The 20,000-nt window shown below is 40.0% G+C and overlaps 1 protein-coding gene across 4 annotated transcripts in view; it reads left to right on the top strand.

Moving 5' to 3' along the window:
• The window catches only part of osbp2b (oxysterol binding protein 2b), a 52,010-nt gene that overhangs the window by 25,599 nt on the left and 6,411 nt on the right, over positions 1–20,000 (top strand). For all 4 annotated transcript variants that reach the window (XM_040155236.1, XM_040155234.1, XM_040155235.1 and 1 more), the window contains 7 exons: positions 11,087–11,337; positions 15,614–15,812; positions 17,104–17,224; positions 17,923–17,989; positions 18,586–18,738; positions 18,841–19,086; positions 19,271–19,391. In XM_040155236.1, the coding sequence (XP_040011170.1) occupies positions 11,087–11,337; positions 15,614–15,812; positions 17,104–17,224; positions 17,923–17,989; positions 18,586–18,738; positions 18,841–19,086; positions 19,271–19,391 (1,158 nt within the window). The remainder of the gene's footprint in view (positions 1–11,086; positions 11,338–15,613; positions 15,813–17,103; positions 17,225–17,922; positions 17,990–18,585; positions 18,739–18,840; positions 19,087–19,270; positions 19,392–20,000) is intronic.

The following is a 20,000-nucleotide window of genomic DNA, read 5'->3' as shown; positions in this document are numbered from 1 at the left end:
TTGTGTGCAAATCTGCACTACAGTCATGTAAAATAAATGTCACAGACACAGAATGTCTGCTTCTTGTACTGTTTTGTTCCAGAAATTGTCTGCACTTTTGCCCTTGCACCGCATTTTGTAGGTCGCATACACAGCACTTCAATCTTATCTATTTTTTAGTAGAAGCATCAGTGCCTGACCATGAAAACATTGTGTTTTTTTGAATTTGCAGGGTAAGTCATTGATAATCAGTGGCCTTTGCAGTCGGACAATGAAATGTTCTCAGGTCCCAGTGGAAAGCTCTCGGTGTTGTCGGGCTGTTATGATAAACAGAATTATGAACAGAATTATTTTGAGTGGTTTGTTGTCATGTAAAACCTCTTCTGGAGCTGCACTGCTATGTGAGATTCTACATCACTTTGATAATCAGTTTCTTAGTGAAGTCTGTGACTCTGCTCTGAGACTGTTTCCAGAGAAGAATAGAGAGTGAGAACTTTGTCAGTGTGCACAGACAATGGACATTTTACTTTTATCCCTCCGCAGTTACAAATACACACATTCCCTACACATACTATATGCATTTTTTAAGAGGGGTCAAAGAACAAGGTCGGCCAATGGAGCTCTTGTAATGCTCTCATCATGTTTAATTTTTCAAATATTAATGTACATATCTTAAGAGTACTTTAGAGACACTTCTGCTACTGCTCTGAGATAGCAGTCACCTCAGCTCTGGTTTTATGGTTACCTTCATGGCTCATTATCTTGCAGTGCTGGCACCTGGACAATTAGCATTTTGTGCTCATGAATCACAATCTTGCTTTGTTCTGAGGTTACTGACTCAGGGATCACGATCTTGCTAAATCTTTCTACATTATCCGGGTGTTCAACAAAACATGGTAGCAGTAACTCAGCAGTGAGCTCTTATAATTAGCATGCATATCCTATCAAATAGGAGATCAAAATGCTTGCCAACCTGTTAATTCATTGTAGCTTGCTAGACAATTGAGGAAATAGTCTGTGGATACAATAACCGGGCAGAAATTTTTGTTTTTGCTAATCCAATGAATTATATACCTGGCCAATGAAGGCACTTTATCACACCAATGCAAAAATCATAGAGAAAAAACAAAACAATATCTAAATAAAGTAATCCTGCTCATTGTTATGCAACATTGCTGACCTAAATGACCTAATACAATACAGCCAATGATTTTAAAGGGAGAGCTACCTCAGAATAAACAGTGTGGCAAAATCTGATGGTTAACAAATTGGTCTCACGCTTATTAGCATCATATTGCTCAGGTCTAGTGCTGTCTGAAGCTAGTATGCAACTAGGAATCAGTGCATGAACTTCAAGTCTCAAACAGAAGGGAGAGTCAAATTCTGTCATTAAAAATGTAGTCCCTGAACCTCTAATACTTGATTTTTTTTTTTGGCCACTTGGGGCTCTTTAGCTGCTAAATTCTTCACTATGATCTCCAGCGAGTCGCCATCTCTGTGCGTCTGCGGTTTGGCGCTGAGCAGGTGGCCTACTATGAGTTTTTGGAGTATTTTTCACCGAAAACAGCTGCCTTTTGTGGCCGAAAAAAGAGCCAAGAGGGCCGTGATACTGAACCAAAGCAATAAAGTTGCAGGCCGGACAGCTAAACAATGAGCTGAAAGTCATTATAAAGCTCCATAAAACCGAGGGATCATTTGATACATTGTCAATATAAAAATATAATTATAGCTGTTTAAAGATTTTGTGGTTGCCATGGTAACAGCAAGTTTAATATCATAGGTCCCAGCAATCTGGGGAATAACATTCAATAAAGTTATGCTGGATTGCATGTATGCATCGTTTCTTGTGAATCCCAGGTGTTTTGAAGACAATTTGAATTGAGCCTGGGAATGGTGGACTCTGACCTAACAGTGAAAACTACCATATAGACAGGTAATTACATATTGTAAATACACTGAATGGCTATTTCAGACAAAATGACAACCACGAATAATGTCAAAAACCGGGTTTGGTTTTATTAAAATCTTAAGGAGTCTAACTTTAGATGAACAATAACACTGCATCTCAAGCATATGTTACTGTATTATGTTTGTGTGCATGTATTAGTTAAGCTACTTTGCAATTGCAACTGAAAACTGTGCATCATGTTGTGGAATTGCCCCTGATGTGCTGTATCTCTGTTAATGAGACCAGTCTGTCAAAAGCATCTATCTTCATATTTTTATATACCAGCCCTGTTTTACATGAACCAAGGCAGCTCTCAACAGACCCTCCACTTCACAGCCTCAGCAGATGTTGGTATGCATGTAAATGAAGAATTTATGCATGTGAACATGCATTTAGCCAATGTATGTCCACCAGTCTTGTATACATTGGTTTTGATTAAACTCCTTCTCTTTGAAAATTAAAAAAAATCTTTGGTAAATATAGTGTACATCGGTCAATTGAGAAATTACTGCAGACTGTTTCAGATGTTTAACACTGGCTTCACACTTTGCTTGTGGTCCATTGTTTCTCTACAGCACCGAGCTTTTTATTACTGCTGTACTATCCCGGAAGTCCTGTCACGGTGACCAGACCTGTGTAGATGAGTTCAGTTAGTATTCTGAGGTTGTAGGATAATTAATGTCCTCAACCTCGACTGTAGGAGTTATGCGGTAAGCAAGAGTCTTTTCCTCTCACAGGTTTGTGTGAATTGCCGGCTGTGAATTTTCAAAATTTACTCAGCATACCAGAATATAAATCTACGGTTTTAGTAGTCAGCAGACAAATTGTTTTTCTGTTTGTCTATCTTAGCACATTATAAAAATGCTACTGAATTAAAACTCATTGCTTGGTTGCTGCAATTTGCTTTTAATCTTTTCTTTTGTAGTTTGCTGCTTACTGAGAGTGTTCCATTGGATGCACTGCCAGAGCTATACTGCAGAGCTCTGGGGACAGTGATGAGTTGCACTGCACAGTTCCTCATTTACTTGTGTAGAGCTGAGCGCCATCTTACTGGGTTTAACCTGCTGTCTCCAGTGTTAGTCTCCATGTGATGTATCTCAGGGGAGGTATGGAGCCAGTTAGCAATTACTGGCCAGGATTACTCGCCCATCTCCTGAGACGCATCCTCGCTCTTCATCAAGCTTGTTCTCTCCTCTGTTTCTGATACACTTCTCATATATTCCCTTCCTCTTGCACACTCTATGAAGATAGTCAACTGCAAAACAGTCATCTCCCTCCCTCGTTGCTGTCAGTGCTGAAAAGGTTATTTTCCAGCTAAAGGTACAAACACTGTGCTAAAAATGCAGCGATCTTCAGATTACATGTGCAATAAGGTTGGCTAATTTCAAGCAATAGCTTATAATCGTATTGATTAATTTAATACAATATACAGTATGTCACAGTATGTATGTATGTCGTTTAGCTTTTCTTGCATCCCAATATATGTATAGTCCTGGTTGAAAAATATTGGCACCCCTGAATTTCAAGTACAGAATTTAGAATATCTTCAGAAATAAATGGAAATAAACCAATTTTGTATAATCAGAATATTTTAATAAAATGTCCAAGGTTACTGAACAAAAGAAAATAAGAAAAAAAATTTGCATTATAGTGAAATAATACAAACACAAAATGTAACCCAGAAACAATTATTGGCACCATTCCCTAGTATTTGGTTGCAGAACCTCTGGCAACAATGGCAACCTCTAAATGTTTCTTGTAGCCATCTAGAAGCTTCTTGCACCTGTCTACTGGTAGTTTCTGCCACGCTTCCATTGCTTTGTGTTCAAGCTCTTTTAAGCTTGCAGGAGACCTTTTTGCAATGGCAGATTTCAGCTCTCTCCAAAACTTTTCAATGGGATTTAGGTCAGGACTCACTGCTGTTCAGTTTAAAACCAACCATCTTTTACTTTTCATTCATTCTTTTGTGCTGCTGGATGTCTGCTTTGGGTCGTTGTCCTGCTGAAAGACCCAAGACCTTCACCTCAAACCTAGTTTTCTGACGCTGGGTAATCTTCTGATTTCATCATTCCTTTGATACATTCAATGCCTCCAGGACTAGAGGCAACAAAGCAGCCCCACAGCTTGATAGAACCTCCACCATGTTTTACTGTAGTTAGGCTGATCTTTTCCTTATGGGCTTCATTTCGTCACCTATAAATAAACTGATGCGCTGCATCTCTTTGGTTTCATCTGCCCTACTTGGTGTAGTGTGCAGTGTATAGTACGGGCTGAAACCACCAATGCAGATTGCTCCAGGTCAGCCTGAAGCTCTTTAGATGTCTTGTGTGGTGTTTTTTCCACAATCTGCATTGACCTTCCCAGCCCTCTCTCAGTGAGTTTCTTTTTAGCACCGTGTCCTGGAAGCATCTTAACAGTTTTATGACTATGAAACTTCTTGATAACATTATGAACTGTTGAAACAGGGATTTCAACATCTTTGTAGCCTTTGGAATTGTTATGTTTTTTGATTATAACATTTCTGATGCTCTCAGACAGCTCTCTTGTCTTCACCACTTTGAAAAAGAAACTGGAAACAGTCAGCCCCTTTTTTTCCCATAAAACCATCATTCATTGGTTAATTCAGGTCATGTGGACACTGAAAATTAAGCACTGGTGAGTTTTGTTTGTTTATTTTATTTTGTTTGAGGAACTAATTTAAAATCATCAAAAGGGTGCCAATAGTTGTGACAAGGGTACATTTTATATCTGTATTTTTTTTTTATTTCACTATATGAAAGCATTTTTGTTGCTTTTTTTCAGTAACTTTTGACATTTTATTAAAATATTTTTATTGTACAAAATTGGTTAATTTGCATTTATTTCTGGAGACATTCTAAATTCTGTTCTTAAAATTCAGGGTTACCAATAATTTCAACCAGGACTGTACATTTGGTGAGAGGCAAAGGATAGCAAAGTATTGCATTAGATTTAGTAATAAAATGGAATTTTAACGATAATATGAATTCCAGTAGTTTAAGAAAGAACAGATATAATTTATAGAAATATTGATATAAACCATAACAAGTTTTGACTACACTAAGATAGATTATAGAAATAACTGCCTCAAGGCTCTGCAGTCCACAGCCCCAATGGTGACCCTGACCTGTAAAAATGAACTGTAATATCATTTGAAATGAAAGTAATCTCTGTGCTAAAAATGTTCTGACACTAGTTTCCTCTCTGATCAGGCCTTTCACTATGTTTAAATACCATTTTTAATCCAGAGGGGCAGTACATTTCTCCCATGTGCTCTGCTGCTGGGCATGCAAGTCTCTCTACCACAGGGTGACGTCTTGTCAGCCGGAGGCCTGGCTCCACTGATCTGACAGCCTGTCCTCAGAGATGAGCAGAGAGACGAGCCCTGACAGTGGGATAGCAGCGTACTGCTCTCCCAATTACATTCTCCCGCTGCCTATTTTCCTGCTTTCTCTCTCTTTGCCTCGCTCTTTTGTGTTAAACACTGACACGGACAATAAGGAAGGAGCTAAGAAACAGAAAAGCAATGCCTATGCTGAGGAAGAAGATGAATGTGTGTTTATGTGTTGAAATGGTGTGATTTGATGAGCTGGGACCTATACGCTTGTATATCTGCTTGGCTCAGACACAGATAGTTGATAAATTATATTATCTCAGGGGGAGAGTGCAGTAGAGACATGGTGGGAGCTGGTAACACGCTTGCATTTGTGTTGACGCAGGGTGTTCTTTGAGGTGGTAGACTTTGGGGGAAGGGTGGACGTAATCCGCCCTTGAGGCATGACTGGGGTGGTAATGGGCTCCTGGCCTTGCCTCATGGTGGCGACTCAGCTTTGGAGAGCCATCCATCCCATCCACATCTGCTGTTGTGAGGGAAAGGGTTGGAGATTTGATGGGGCTAGCTAGGCAGTGACACTGATGCAGACAGCATACAAAGGCTCTTTATTGAAACAGGTTTAGTATAAAACCCAGTATTTACTTTTTATTCCAGGTCTGAGTGATTTACAGTTGATCGAACGTGTTTGTATATCGTGAAGGTTTTTCATCTCTAGTATTCAAACTTGACTGGTAGTGCTTGACATTTTATTGATGCTATATGGATCTGGCTCAGTGAACTGAAAGAACAGTGCAGAAAGGACATTTGTGACATACTTTGTTTTAGATTGAAGAAAGCTTTGTGTCCCAGCATCTCCTTGCAGTTGCAGGCTGTCTACGCAGTAGGGGCGATAACCAAAATCTGTGTTGTTTCAATGAGGTTTTGGAAAGAGAATTAGTTTTGCAGACAACCTGTTATTAGCAGAGTCTCTTCTAAACAAATAGGCCTTGGTACATGTGACAGTTTATTTTTAAGTGGCATCACTTAGAGCTGCTGAACTCATTGGCAGAATGAAGGTGAACAATATGAGCAAGCGTTAACCGCAGTGCTGCAAATATCTTTGCTTAACCATTTATTTTTGTTTGCCTTCAAATGTCCCAACTGAACCTATCATTTAACATAGGAAAAAATCATTAGCTTGAACAAACACACTGGTATTTAAAATGTGTTAAATGCTCTCCATGCTCTCTCTCCTTTGCGCTTTGTTTTTTCCTCGCAGCACCTCTGAAATGTGTCATTACCACCCAGTGTCCCTTTAACAGTAAACTGTGTATTATCCTAATATTATCCAGACCCTACTCTGTAATTTCACACTCTCAAATGTAGATGTGATGCAGAGCACTGGGGTTGAATTTACTGTAACTCAGTCAGGGGTGACTTTGCCATTCAGTACCCTTGGTTTTCCATCAGAACAAAAGATAGTCTGATGTTTATGTTTGGGTTACTGTGGGTCAGTCTCCAATGTTCAGTTTTTGTTGTTTGTTTTTGTCTGCTCCTTATTGATTTGAAGCTTACAAGGTTTTGAAGAAACTTGAGGGTAGGATGCATTATACCCGGTATTTAACCAAGATCTTTGCACGTGTCACACTCTCAAAACACCCTACCTTGGTCCATGAAAGACCCACTCTAACTTTAACAAATTTTGTCTAAAGGGGTTATGAATTGTAACTTTCACTGTCACAACACAGGCCTGTTATTGGACAGATAGCCATATTTAGCAAGAAGTTTGCAAGCTGCAGAGAAACTAACTGCTGGTTTCTGGCATTTCAGATTTAATGTACACTGATTAGTGGTTTGTCCATGTGTGATACATGATCTCCTGTTAACGTTGGTTAGACCTTGAGGAAACTTGCAACAATGGTTGCACTGTCTTTTGGCCTTTGAAAAGTTGCACTAACTGGCTTCACTTGACAAGTACAGATCCACATTGAGTTGTAATAGTTTGCCATATCCAAAGCTGCATGTTGAAATAAGATGCATTTTAAGGCCACATATTCAATTATCCTAGTTCCACAAAATTAACTTCAGGACAGTAAGTAGTCTTTATTTCATTTTTTCCATCCTCAGAAGCAGTTTTTTTATTTATTTTCGGTTAAGATAAACAAAGACACAGGATACACCTCTATCCTTTTGTTAATTATTTTATTAGTAAGTAAATATATTTCTAAAATTATTTTAGATTTTTGTTTATATCAAAATCAAAGGGAGGACAAATAAATCTTCTCTTTTCTCCTCCTGTAAAATGTTAAAATATATTTTAAGAAAATTTTTAACTTGAGGGCGTATCCACAAATTTATCGAATCAAATTTAATTCGGGGCAGGTTTATTGTTGCCTCGTGGGAGGAAGTTCAAATCTACACCCACTCAGCGACTAACTTATCTGTCATGGTTTACCAATTTAAGGCTTATTTCATTATCCAACTATCCAACTCTCTCTAAACATGCTCTTTGGCTCTCTCCCTGACCTGTTTCACTGTCTCTTGCTTTCCTTTGTGTTTCAGCTGCTCGTCTCTTGACACACACTCCTGCCAGTTTTCTGTCTTTACGTTGTCAGCTTTTTCCCTCTGTACCTTCCCTTCTCTGCAGTGACTTTATTGAAATCCAGTGTAATCTAATTCCTACCCTATTGCTGGCTGGTAGTGGTTGCATAGTGGTGTCATTTTCTGATCCAGGTTCTCTTTAGGTTTTTTTTGGTGCTGTAGGGCTGCTGGATTGACCTTTTGGCTGGACTGTTTCGTTTTTGTCTTCTAATGGTCAGATAGTTGTGTCTCTCTGAAAGCCCATTCAGCATGTTCACACCGCACCGCTGCAGCTAGAACTCAGTGGCCTGTGTGTGTGCTGCTACTTCCTGGCTGAACTTTGGTTACCTTTGGGTGAAAATGGACCCCCAGGAATCCAAATATGGTGAGATATTTTTTTCTTCCCTTCTCTTTCTCCCTTTTGCTCACCCTTTCCTGGCTCCCCTACTTTCTATATTAACTCTGGTCTTTCCTCTTAGATGAGAGGACTTCACTTCATCTTTATATGATCAATAAATGTGATGCTAAAGTACAGTATGCTTTTCCTAAATATATCTCGCCTTTTGTGGTCATACTTGTGATCTTGGTCTGTTGACTGGAGCCCGGCCGATATGTTCACGTTTTATATTATTAGCCAATGTTAGCTTGTTGATATGTATATAAACTTTGGCGTATAGGCGATGCTGCTGACACTGTGTACTGAGTGTTTTACTGGGCTGTACTGAAAACAAATTCTACCGACTCTGGGTGTGTGTGGCCATTGAAGTGAAGCGAAAGAAAGTAATATGTTGCCCAATGAGTAACAACAAACTGCTGAAATGCCAAAGATATGTTTATAGGCAATTTAAACGAGAGACCACGGCCATGCTCGCACCTCTGTAAGGCTTTACTTAAGTACAGTGGTGCTTTGAACTAAATCCTATCACACTCTCAATTTCTATGCTAAAGACTACGCTGATATTTAGCAGGTGTAATGTGATGTTAATATAACCATGTTCACCATCTTAGTTTAGTGTTTCAGCATACAAACATTTGCTAATTAGAACTAAACACAAAGTACAGCTGAGCCTGATGAGAATGTCATGACTTTTGCAGGTATTTGGTTACAAATTAAATGCCTGGACCAATGAAAAGAGATGAAAAGTAATAGGAACAATTACAGTTTATCCTGAGAGGGACATGAATGTCTGAAACACTTTTCATGGCAGTCTATCCAATGGTTGTGGTGACGTTTCAGTAAAAAACACAAATGTCACCCTAATGATGGCGCTAGAGGTAAAGTCAGGGTCACGAAAGTCAGTAGGATTCATCCTCTTTGAACCATGAATAACTGTACAAAATTTCATAGCAATCCATCCAGTAGTTGTTGAGAAGCTTCTACATGTTGAATTCTTGCAATGGGGCTCAAAAATACTGACTCACTGGAAGAACTTGTTTACTTTATTGCATAGTTTTTGGATGTCAAGCACAAGCTCTACTTAATATCAGTCCTGTGTGGACATGTCTGCGTGTTAGATGTTTCTCAGTGGAGCTGGATGTTCCACTGGACAAAGGTCCCCGTTAAATTTGACCTCAGTATATTGCTGTTACATGATGTAGTACAGCTACCAGCATCCCCCAGGTGGATATCCAGGTTATACTTGCATGGTGTAAATAGGCTTGACAGAGGTGATAGTCTCTTCCACTGCGAGGACACAGCCAGCTGCCATGTTCTCAGGAGAAAGTGTTGCTGTAGTGCTGCCTCTCAGTCGCTCCTATCAGCTACATAACACACCTTTTCAGTGTGACAAAGCATACTCTGTATGCTGGGGTGTAGAGGACAGCACAACAGCAATTTCTAGACATTACAGCACTAGAGGGTCAACAGGCTGGATTAGAGGGTGGAGAGACTTTCCTTCTACTCTCGAACCTTTACCCTCACTGTCACAGAAATATATTTTCCTCCTTTTCCTCCGTGTCCTCCTGCTTCTCCTTCCCCTCCTCCTCCTTGTTTGTCGTCCGATTTCTTAGTTTTAGCAGGAGCAGTAGTTTTATACATCACTGCTCTGGTGTGGTTTTGTTAGCTTGATTTATTAAAATAGAAACACACAAACACAGATGCTTTTATGTGGGGAATATTCTTTTGTGTGAATTTAGATTTGATACGCAGGTGTGCAAATATTTCTTGAGTTCAAAATCCAACATGCAGGTTCCCTGGGTTTTTTTTTTACAAAAAGATAACAGAGTAGGGCTAATTATTCTAGAAAGACTGTGTATACATCCACTTAAGTTCAGAAAATTTGTAGTTCTGGTTAATTTTTTGGATTTTTCCTTTTACTACAGTTACTATACTGGGCTGTTATGGACCTGGGTCTTACTGTCAGTATATTTCTGTCTTTCTGTGTGTGTACTTGTGGTTGCAGTGTGCGTGCGTTTATGTGTGTATTATAGAGCTGACGCTGCAACATTATTCTCGTGTGTTCTGTTTAACCTTGAGTAACCCTCTCTTTAGTGACATCATACAGAAAGGCAGCTGCTACAGCAAAGGCTCATGGGTATGGACGAGCTGTCTCTATTCAAATGTCATAATACAGGTCACATTTACATTTGATAAGCTTTCAAGGATGTTTGCAGTCGGAGCAGTTATGATTAGTGTGATACTATTTTATGGCTGTATTTATGTGTGTCAAAGGAAGCCATGTGTCAAATCCGATTGGTGGCTGTTCAATTAGCACTAATTTAATCACTGGAATAAATCACTGTTAAATGGTTTGTTGTCAAGTAGTTTGTCTTTTTATCATTTATTTATTTTTTGTCTTTTTTAACCTTTAACGAACAACGCATTGCCAATACACGGAAATATGTAAACAACACACTGTGGCACTCTGGCTTTCTATCTTTATCTATTTAACACTACGGTTGTCGTCCTTTTTTAAGCGTCTGTAATAAGTTATCTGTGATGGAGGTTAGCCAGTGGAGGTCACTAGGCAATGGAGAAACTGGATATTTGTCTACCATGATGGAGGTGAAGTTAAGTCAATGCATCTCTAATGGGAAGTATTAGTTTTAAAAAAAGGAAAGTGTCTGCATATATTTTGCGATTCAGCAGCTATGCCATTAAATATGTTGTACGAAATTTCCGAGAGAGAAAAACCTTTTATAAATAAATATTAAGTATTATTAATCTTTTATGTTTGGTGCACTCACAAGTATCAATAATCCTCTCTTGTTCAACACAGTTTGTGTGACCTTTGACCTCTCCCTTCCAGATGACTCAGGGGACGAGGAGCCCACATCCCAGTCGGACCGCAGTGAGATTCAGGGCACCCTGAAGATACTCATCAGCAAGCTCGATGACCTTAGCACGTGTAATGACCTGATCGCCAAGCATGGGGCAGCCCTGCAGCGTTCCCTGAGTGAACTCGAGGGCCTGAAAGTCCCTGTGGAGGGAGGGGAGAAGATCAAGGCAGTCAACGAACGAGCCACCCTCTTCCGCATCACTTCCAATGCTATGATCAATGTAAGTAGCTGGGACAGCCCAGGGTACAAGACACAGCAGCAGTGTGCAGAGAGTAAAATTAATGTTTAAAAAATCATGGTCAAAACTGAGCTGGTAGTCTACAGCTGCAGATGTCATGGTGGTTCCCTTATTGTTAAGAATGACTAACATCTCAGCTGCTGTTAGAATGAGTCTTTCACAAGTAAAGTCATTTATACTAATATAGCCTAAGATGACAAATTGACAACAAAGAGCAAATCTCACCAAAAATACATTAAACTCTTATCTGATGATTTCTGTAAATTACAGCCCCCCCCCCCCACTTTGGGGGGAGCATTTACAGGGAGAAAAGGACAGAGAAATTACAGGAAGAGCAACAGACTATCTTTCAGAATAACATATTGCAGTTAGATAAAAGTTATACCTTGTTTGCTGCATTTAACAAAACACAGCAACCAACACGATCAGGTTTTCAGTTACCACTATGTCCGATGTGTTGGCTCTGATTGCAAGCATCATAATAAGAAATGCTCTACTGTATCTGGCGCTGTTCCATTCTCCTCAATGGTAAATCCCATGGGCTTAACAGTATGTTAGTAGTGGACGAGAGTCCAGGGAGTGTTGAGGTCCTGAGGGAGTGATATTAGATATGATAGTGGGTGGGGGGGACAGGAATAGCCTATGCTCTCCCCCTCCCCTCAAACCCTTGACCCTCACTGCTTGGTGAGGAATGTCAGAGCCTTCTGGAATAACAGTTAGTTAGACAGACAGACCGACCTGCTCTTACTAAACCCAGACAATCATTCAAGGTTTGTCTTTCCTCCTGTTTCTCTCGATGGCTCCAAATTATTGATAGCGTTGTCTGTTCTTGGGTCAGAGAATGCTTTTTTTTCTGCCTATAATGCATGTCTGGCTGATTCTTCTTTTGCTTGTTTGGTTGATAGGTGTAAAATAATTGAGTTGGACTCGGTCGTGGTTAGACCGCAAGTATTTTACTTTAAAATTTGGTTTGAAATCAGGCACTAAGAGATTAATACTCTTAATATGGTTAAATATGTGCTAATTCTGCCTGTTAGCGGACGTGAGCCATGGGGTAAGATTAAAAAAAAAAAGGTCTTAATCTAGATTGCACCCAAAATGATTAGGCCTTTGTTTCTTCTTGTCATCCATTTTTTTTATTAGTTGGCGTTGTAAATTGAAACTTACTAGACAAGCAATAAAATAGACACTCTTGGATTGCCTAACTCCTTAAAATCACCAAGTTGGGTAAGAATGATGCAACAAACTCCCTGTAATAATTTTTGGTATTGTAAATGGCTCTCCTCAAACAGAGAGCAGCCCAGGATACGGGTATCTAGATTTTTGCAACCCTGGGTTCAGTCACTGTAAAGTGTGTGTTCTTTGCCTTAAAATATAAATGTAGTTTTTACGTGTTCTTCCAAAGAAATTGGGCTATATGTGTAAGGAGGGAATAAAGGAGAGAGGAGGGGTTGAGGGAAGAAGGAGGCCATAGTGGCAAGACCCAAGTGCATGCCCTCAGTGATCTGACCCCGACCCAAGGAGGTCAAGCTCTTGCCCACTTGTGTATGCATTCATTTACACACCCAACACTTTAGGTTTGTATGGTTTAATCACATATTGCTCAAGTTTATTTAATTCTATGCCATATCGCTCATTCTGTGAACCTTTACCAGGACTTTTAATTTGATGCTGACATCTCTTAAGGCTACCTCTTACTTACATATCCACTCCTGCAGGCCTTTAACTTTTTTCTTCCTCCACTGGACATCACATGCAGTCTGTGTCTGTGCTGGAAAGTCAGCATAAAAAAAGCAGAACTATCATACTTTTTCAAGTGGGTGTTGAGTTTCATATCATGGTTATGTCTGAGGAAGTGGACCGCAACATCACATGCACATCTAACATTTAAACTGATGCTCAGACAGTGATGTTTAGACACTTCATGCAAGACTGCTCAAGGTAAGAGATTGATTGGAGATGTGTCTAGTAACATTTTCACTATTAGATATTTGGTGATTTCCATACAATGTCTTGAGCAAAATATAGTTTCAGTCAGGGAGTTTCTAATCGAAGACGCCTAAAGCTATTGAATTGCAACCTTCATGAAGGGGAAAGATGTATGATATTTCAGCGCTATCAGCGTATAATAAAACTGCATGATTACCAGATGTATGATTTTAAAATACTATGTTATAACCATCCCAATCTCTTGGTAGGTACAGATCAGTTACCCATTTTAGTAGCAACAAGATAAGCATGTATCACTTTTTCTTTTGCCATAACAAATTAGAGTTGTTTTTCCTTGCCTTTATCGGCCAGCCGTAACTCACAGGATCGTTCCAAACTTGTTAATGATGGTGTGGGGTCTTGACTCTTGGAATAATGTAACTAATTAAATTATACATTAGTATTACTGGAGAACATCAACTTTTTTTTTTCATTTTTGCTTGTTTTGTTATGAAATAATTTTTTCCCAAAGACATTAAGATATTAAATCTTCTATCTGGACTTTTGGTCTGTTGCCAATGAAGCTAAAATGCTCCAGTAATAATCTCAAATAAATGTATAACAACTGCCTGACTGCATTTATTTATCAAACATACTACTTACTCTCCGTTCAGGATCAGAAAATCCAGACTCATATGCAAAGACAAGTGAATGGTCATAGCAAATGCATATGCTACATGAAATTTTGATGCTATTGTAATAGTCATATATTGTCTAATAGTCATCATGTTTTCCCTGTTCTTTCTGTTCCTGGTTTCCCCATTCTTTCATTAGTTACGTCAATGATGATGTTTTGCATGACAACAAGTAAACTTGTTATGGTTACATACTGTATATTAACTATGTTCAAATTATATATAATAATAATAGTACCTATTATGAAAATGGTACATTGAATAATACATATCTAATATTAAAGCATTAATTTGGTTACTTGGCATGGTTATGGTATTGAAAATATTATCATGTAAATTTTAGATGTTGCTTTCACATTTCACTAAAAGTATCACGTCTTTAAAAATTAAGTGCCAGCTAATAGTGTATAAGTATGATTGTGTGTGTGTGTGTGTGTGTGTGTGTGTGTGTGTGTGTGTGTGTGTGTGTGTGTCTGTGTGTGTCTGTGTGTCTGTGTGTGAGTGTGAGTGAGAGAGATAGGGAGAGGGAGAGACAGAGAAGCACTTTTGCAGACAGATAAATATCCTGTTTTCTGTAGGTGTGACCGCATCCTTGTTTCTCTTCCGGCTGCCCAAAAGTGATACTGTGCATCCTGATTGCTCTCTCACCAGAGAACGGAGATTATCTGAGCTGTGTGACACATTCATCCCTCCAGCTCGCTGCATGCAGCCACACCTTTATCTAAGTGGTTCATGCTAACTCTCAAAAACCCCTCTGGCTCTGGGACCAACGAGACATTTGCTGCAAATACTGAGTGGAGCCTATGTAATCGTGTTCTGTTCCACTCATGTGGGAAAGAACAATAACTAGCCCCTACAAAATTCTGCAAAAATACTTAGTAATATGTATAGGTAAGATAGCAATGTGACAGTTTCAAAATGAATATTCAAAAACCCCTCCTCTGAAGGCCCACTTGCTGACAGCTCAGTGACTGTCACATGACATTTTCATCATGCATGTAGTCAGCTGGGAGGTGTTATTTAGGTTCATTTACCTTTGAGCTCACTATGAAGGAAAGCTATAACCTCTTTGTCTCAGCAGTAAAACCAAAGCAGCAACAATGATGTCCCCTCTTGACTCAGATATAGTCTGCAATGCAATCAGCTCATCACTCACTGATGTTTTAAGGTGGTTTTTCAGATTGCTCAAATGCACTGCATTTGACATAGCATGGAAACCCAGTGAATGCGCCACAGACAACTAATTAACATATTGTTTGAAACAAGGGGTGATAAATCTCCTTGATTACAGTGATTGTCACGATGTCTTAACACCTTTTTCTATCCCAGTGTTCTCTCTCTCATATTGTCACCTGTAAGGAAAAGTTACATCCTGATGATTTTTTTTCAGTATAATATTATTTGTTGACTCAAACATTCAAAACAGATTCAAACAGAGTTCTTTGAAGACACTCTTGTATTTTTAATGCAAAACCTGAGCTGTTAATTAGCAAGTGGAAACTTGCACGTTGTTGAGAATTCTGAATGTTTTTTTTTATTTTTAAATCCATTTTTTTTTTAGATTTTATGTCATAGAAATTAGACTTTCGGTGCTCTCTATGTGTTAATGTACTTGTGTGCATGTATTTCCCCAGGCGTGTCGAGACTTCTTGGACCTAGCAGAGAGCCACAGTAGAAGATGGCAACGGGCGCTGCAGTATGAGCGAGAGCAGCGCACTCACCTAGAGGAGACCATTGAGCAGCTAGCCAAGCAGCATAACAGCCTGGAGCGAGCGTGGAGAGAAGCACCCACGCTTGTTTCCAGCACACCCAGTGCCCCTACCACCAACAAGGGTGAGACTGAGTGTCTGTGTGTTACTTACTCATGTGGGCCTCAGTGTGAACCTCGCTTTATTGGCTAAAAGTCATGTGTGGCTTCAGGCTCAATATTATAGGCATTCCTCATGTGGTGCAAGGAAATTTCTGTCAGAAGGTTTGGACAGGATTGTACTTAAGTTAGACATGGTAATTACCTTCACTAAGGACTGTAGGTCATGTGGTCTCTTCTGTCAGTCCGTCCATCCAGTTGTTTTTTTCTTGGTTGTTTACCTATAACCAACATTTCTTGTGTGTTGTGTGTGTACATGCATCCTTCAAGAGGAAGGATGCATGATTTTGGTGACCCTGTGACCTTTCCTTTAATGCCGTTTTTTTCGGTTTCAAATCTCCTGACCCTTCGTGTCAAACATACATGTGTGTTTTTGCCTTCAACAAGGAGAAACCCACTGATTTCAGTGACCCCATGACCTTACCTCTAATGTAAGTCTCGACTCCCCAGAAAAATGAAAGCAATAGTCATTTATTTTAAAAAATAGCTTACAACAACATTCAATACCAAAATAGGCAGTAGTGTAACTTTCTTATAGCAAAGGTTAAAGTTAGAGGGAGGAAGACATGGTTGATGGATAGGGATGCAAAGCCCCCCATCAATGCCGACTGTAAAGGTAATGGCGTACCAGAGAGATGAGTGTTATCTCCTTTAAAAAGATGGAGTGGTGACAAAAACATTTCATAACCCTGAACATAAAATTGTTTTCTATCAATTCTGTTTTTATTTGTCGAATAGAATTTACCCATCGTTTGAGGCAAATGCAAATCTTTATTAAATGTACAGTCATAGTATGGACTGTTAGTAAGTATCATCAAACAGAATGGTTGTAAAAGAATGAGCGCAAGAAACTATCTTGTCCTCAAAGCGATTTTCTGAAAATACAGTATTTTTTTTTAATAGTGATATTTGTCTGATGGTTGTAGTTTATCCTCCTGTTTTAATAGAGTCACATTTCAAGAGAAAACATTATGATTACCTTATACAAGGATTTGTTCTTCTCTGTGTATTTTGAATGTTGGATACTGAATATGAGAAGCACACCCTGAGGAACTTGAGTCATTCAGGCTAGTTTACCAGCAGGAACATTGCCAGTTTTACTAAGCTGATTATTCCTTGATTAATTGCCATGGGTATGTGATTACACGCTGCTTTCTTCTCAGCTCTGTAGAATTTCAACTCACCAGCATATGATGGTTCTGCTAGTTCTGCATGCTGTTTTGTATGTACTCACAAATGCGTATTTCCCGAATGAAGGAAGTGAGAGGCCGCTCAAAGAAGAGGCAAGTGATGAAGATGAGGATACTGAGTATTTTGATGCCATGGAGGATTCCCCTGCATTTATCACAGTGACTGCCACTGAGAACACACAGCATAGGTCAGTCTCACACACAGGGATTCATGTGGTCCCTGCCTTTTAGTATTTGTTTTTTGTTTTTTTAAGGTATTTCTTGAAAGATAAGGACAACTGAAAGACAAATACAGGGAGGAAAGTTGTTATAAATTATTTCTGTTCGTGATCCAATTCGTCATAAAAGTGAATTTGACTCTGGCTTACAGCTGAACAAGGCTCTGATGATGGCTCATGATGTGACAACTTAACCTACACACAGACAAATCATAGACTGGTGTTCCCTTCACTCTTGGATTTTGTAAGATGTGTTCACTCTGTTATACAGATAAAAATAACTTAAGAGTCATCCCGATCTGCTTTCCTGCAGCAAAGTAAACCAATTTCTTGTTCTTGTTTTTGCTCTCTCAATACATTTTTATAGCATATTTGTTTACTGCATTGCTGGAAACTCCACTGTTTTTTGCAGAGCTTTAGTCTTTACTTGTTTTAAAAATGTTATGGCTCATCTTTTGCAACATATCCTTCGACTCCAGGAACACCATTCACAATGATAGAAACTGTTACACAGGGTTCATCTGTAATACTCGGAAATTTCTTTGCTCCCCTGTGTGCATTGTGTTTGTAGTGGGTGTGTGTGCAAGTGGTAAAGGATAGAGAGAAATGGACAATGAGTGTGTATTTTTCCAGTGGCCACTGAAGAAAATATTTTCACTCTGTTCCAGGCGATCTCAGAGTAATTTGAGCGGAGCAAGCGGAGGTCATCCCAATGACTGGAACCAGGACGACCATGTAAGCGTCTGTCCTCCTAACAAGTCTGACTAATGCGACTGACCATTGTGAAGACTGCTGACTGTCGTAATCTCATTATAGATTCATTTGTGTTGCTGGAGAGCACACAGCTCATTGATTTATTTATATAACCATCTTCACTTACTGTTCGTACAGTCCTCCTTTCCTACCTTACAATCATCCCATGTTTGCACACACACACACACACACACACACACACACACACACACACACACACACACACACACACAGACACAATTCTTTGTCTGTGTTTCCTGCAGGCTCACTGTCACCCCTGTGGTGCCAAAGATACACAGCTGCATCATTCCACTAAATCTTAATTACCAGTCAAACATCTGCTCCGCTCTCCCCTTACCTCTCTGTTGTTGCTTCTTCTCTCTCTTACATATCTGTGTCTTCTGTTCCCTCTCCTGTCTTTCACCCGCTCTAACCCTGGGTCTGGTTATATGCTGCCAGGCAGTATTCTCAAAATGTATATGTATGTTGTGTATGTATTTTGTATATATATCAAATATTCTTTTTATACGAAGTTAAAATACAACCTTCTCAACCCCCCCCACCCCAATCAATCCCAGATGTCTCCCAGCTGTAACGATGTGGCAGGGAAGGAGCTGCAGCCCCGCAGACAGAGGCGCACTCATATACCAGACAAGCCCAACTACTCCCTCAATTTATGGAGCATCATGAAGAACTGCATTGGCAAGGAGCTCTCTAAAATCCCTATGCCTGTAAGTGTGTTAGACTTGGTCCTCCTCCTTACGGACAGGTTAAAATACATTCTTTGTGAATTATCGCTTAAGACTTTCACTCCTTCTTTATCTTCCATCCAGGTAAACTTCAATGAGCCTCTGTCGATGCTGCAGCGTCTCACTGAGGACCTGGAGTATCATGAGCTTCTGGACAAGGCGGCGCGCTGCGACTCCTCCCTGGAGCAGATGTGCCTGGTCGCTGCCTTCTCTGTCTCTTCCTACTCCACCACGGTCCATCGGACAGCCAAGCCCTTCAACCCCCTCCTGGGCGAGACCTACGAGCTCGATCGCCTGGAGGAGTTCGGCTACCGCTCGCTGTGTGAGCAGGTAACAGCACAGCCACAGGGAGTTCTTGTTTACACACTCGCTGATGTGCATGCACGCACATGACACACAAACTGATGTACACGAAGTCAGACTGTGTTCTCCAAACAAGCTGTTAAGCAGTTTCTGCTTCTATGAAAACATTTCCTATATTCTGCTTTAGCTTTATGCCTGTCTTTCTTCTAAGGTGAGCCATCACCCCCCTGCAGCTGCACATCATGTGATTTCCCAACGAGGCTGGACCCTGTGGCAGGAAATCACCATTGCCAGCAAGTTCCGTGGCAAATACCTCTCCATAATGCCTCTGGGTGAGACATTTCACATTCAGCTGGGAAGCTAACAAACTATATGTGTAAATAAAGGCTCCGTCGTGCAAATTAAACAGCCACATCACAGCTCTTAGTTAAGACCTCCCACTCGAGAGAAGTAGACCACTGATCTGCCTCCCGCACAACATAAAGCCAGCAGGAAGGGTGTGAGAATGAATCAGGAGGGTTTTATGACCCCTTTGACACATACATAAAGTATGGGTATAAAGGGAGGTCTCTATTTCACTGCGATAGTAGAGAGCAGGGGTCTGTTGGCTCAGATAAATGAGAGATTTGATGGATGCAGATCCCCCAAGGGATGCAGTGGTATTTATCAGACTTCTCTCACTTCCTGTTATACGCCTACTCTGAGGTGTCATGTAATAGAAAAAACTCTTAAGTGGAAAGTGTTTATGGTGAAATACATGTTATCAGTCTTCTGGGGTTAGGTCATGGTAAAAATAGGGGGAAATGTATTGCCTGTACATATGGCATAAACATTTTAGATGACACTGCTGCAGGTGGACCGTGTTCACAGACAGGTTTAGAATCAAAAAAGCAAACCCAAGATCTAACACATCACTTTCAGGTCTGCCGTTGCAGATTAGT

This window comes from Xiphias gladius, chromosome 19 (assembly GCF_016859285.1).
Source record: "Xiphias gladius isolate SHS-SW01 ecotype Sanya breed wild chromosome 19, ASM1685928v1, whole genome shotgun sequence".
Classification (NCBI taxonomy): Eukaryota; Metazoa; Chordata; class Actinopteri; order Istiophoriformes; family Xiphiidae; genus Xiphias; species Xiphias gladius.
Note: the sequence above shows the minus strand (reverse complement) of the source record. Positions and strands in the feature narration are given on the sequence as shown.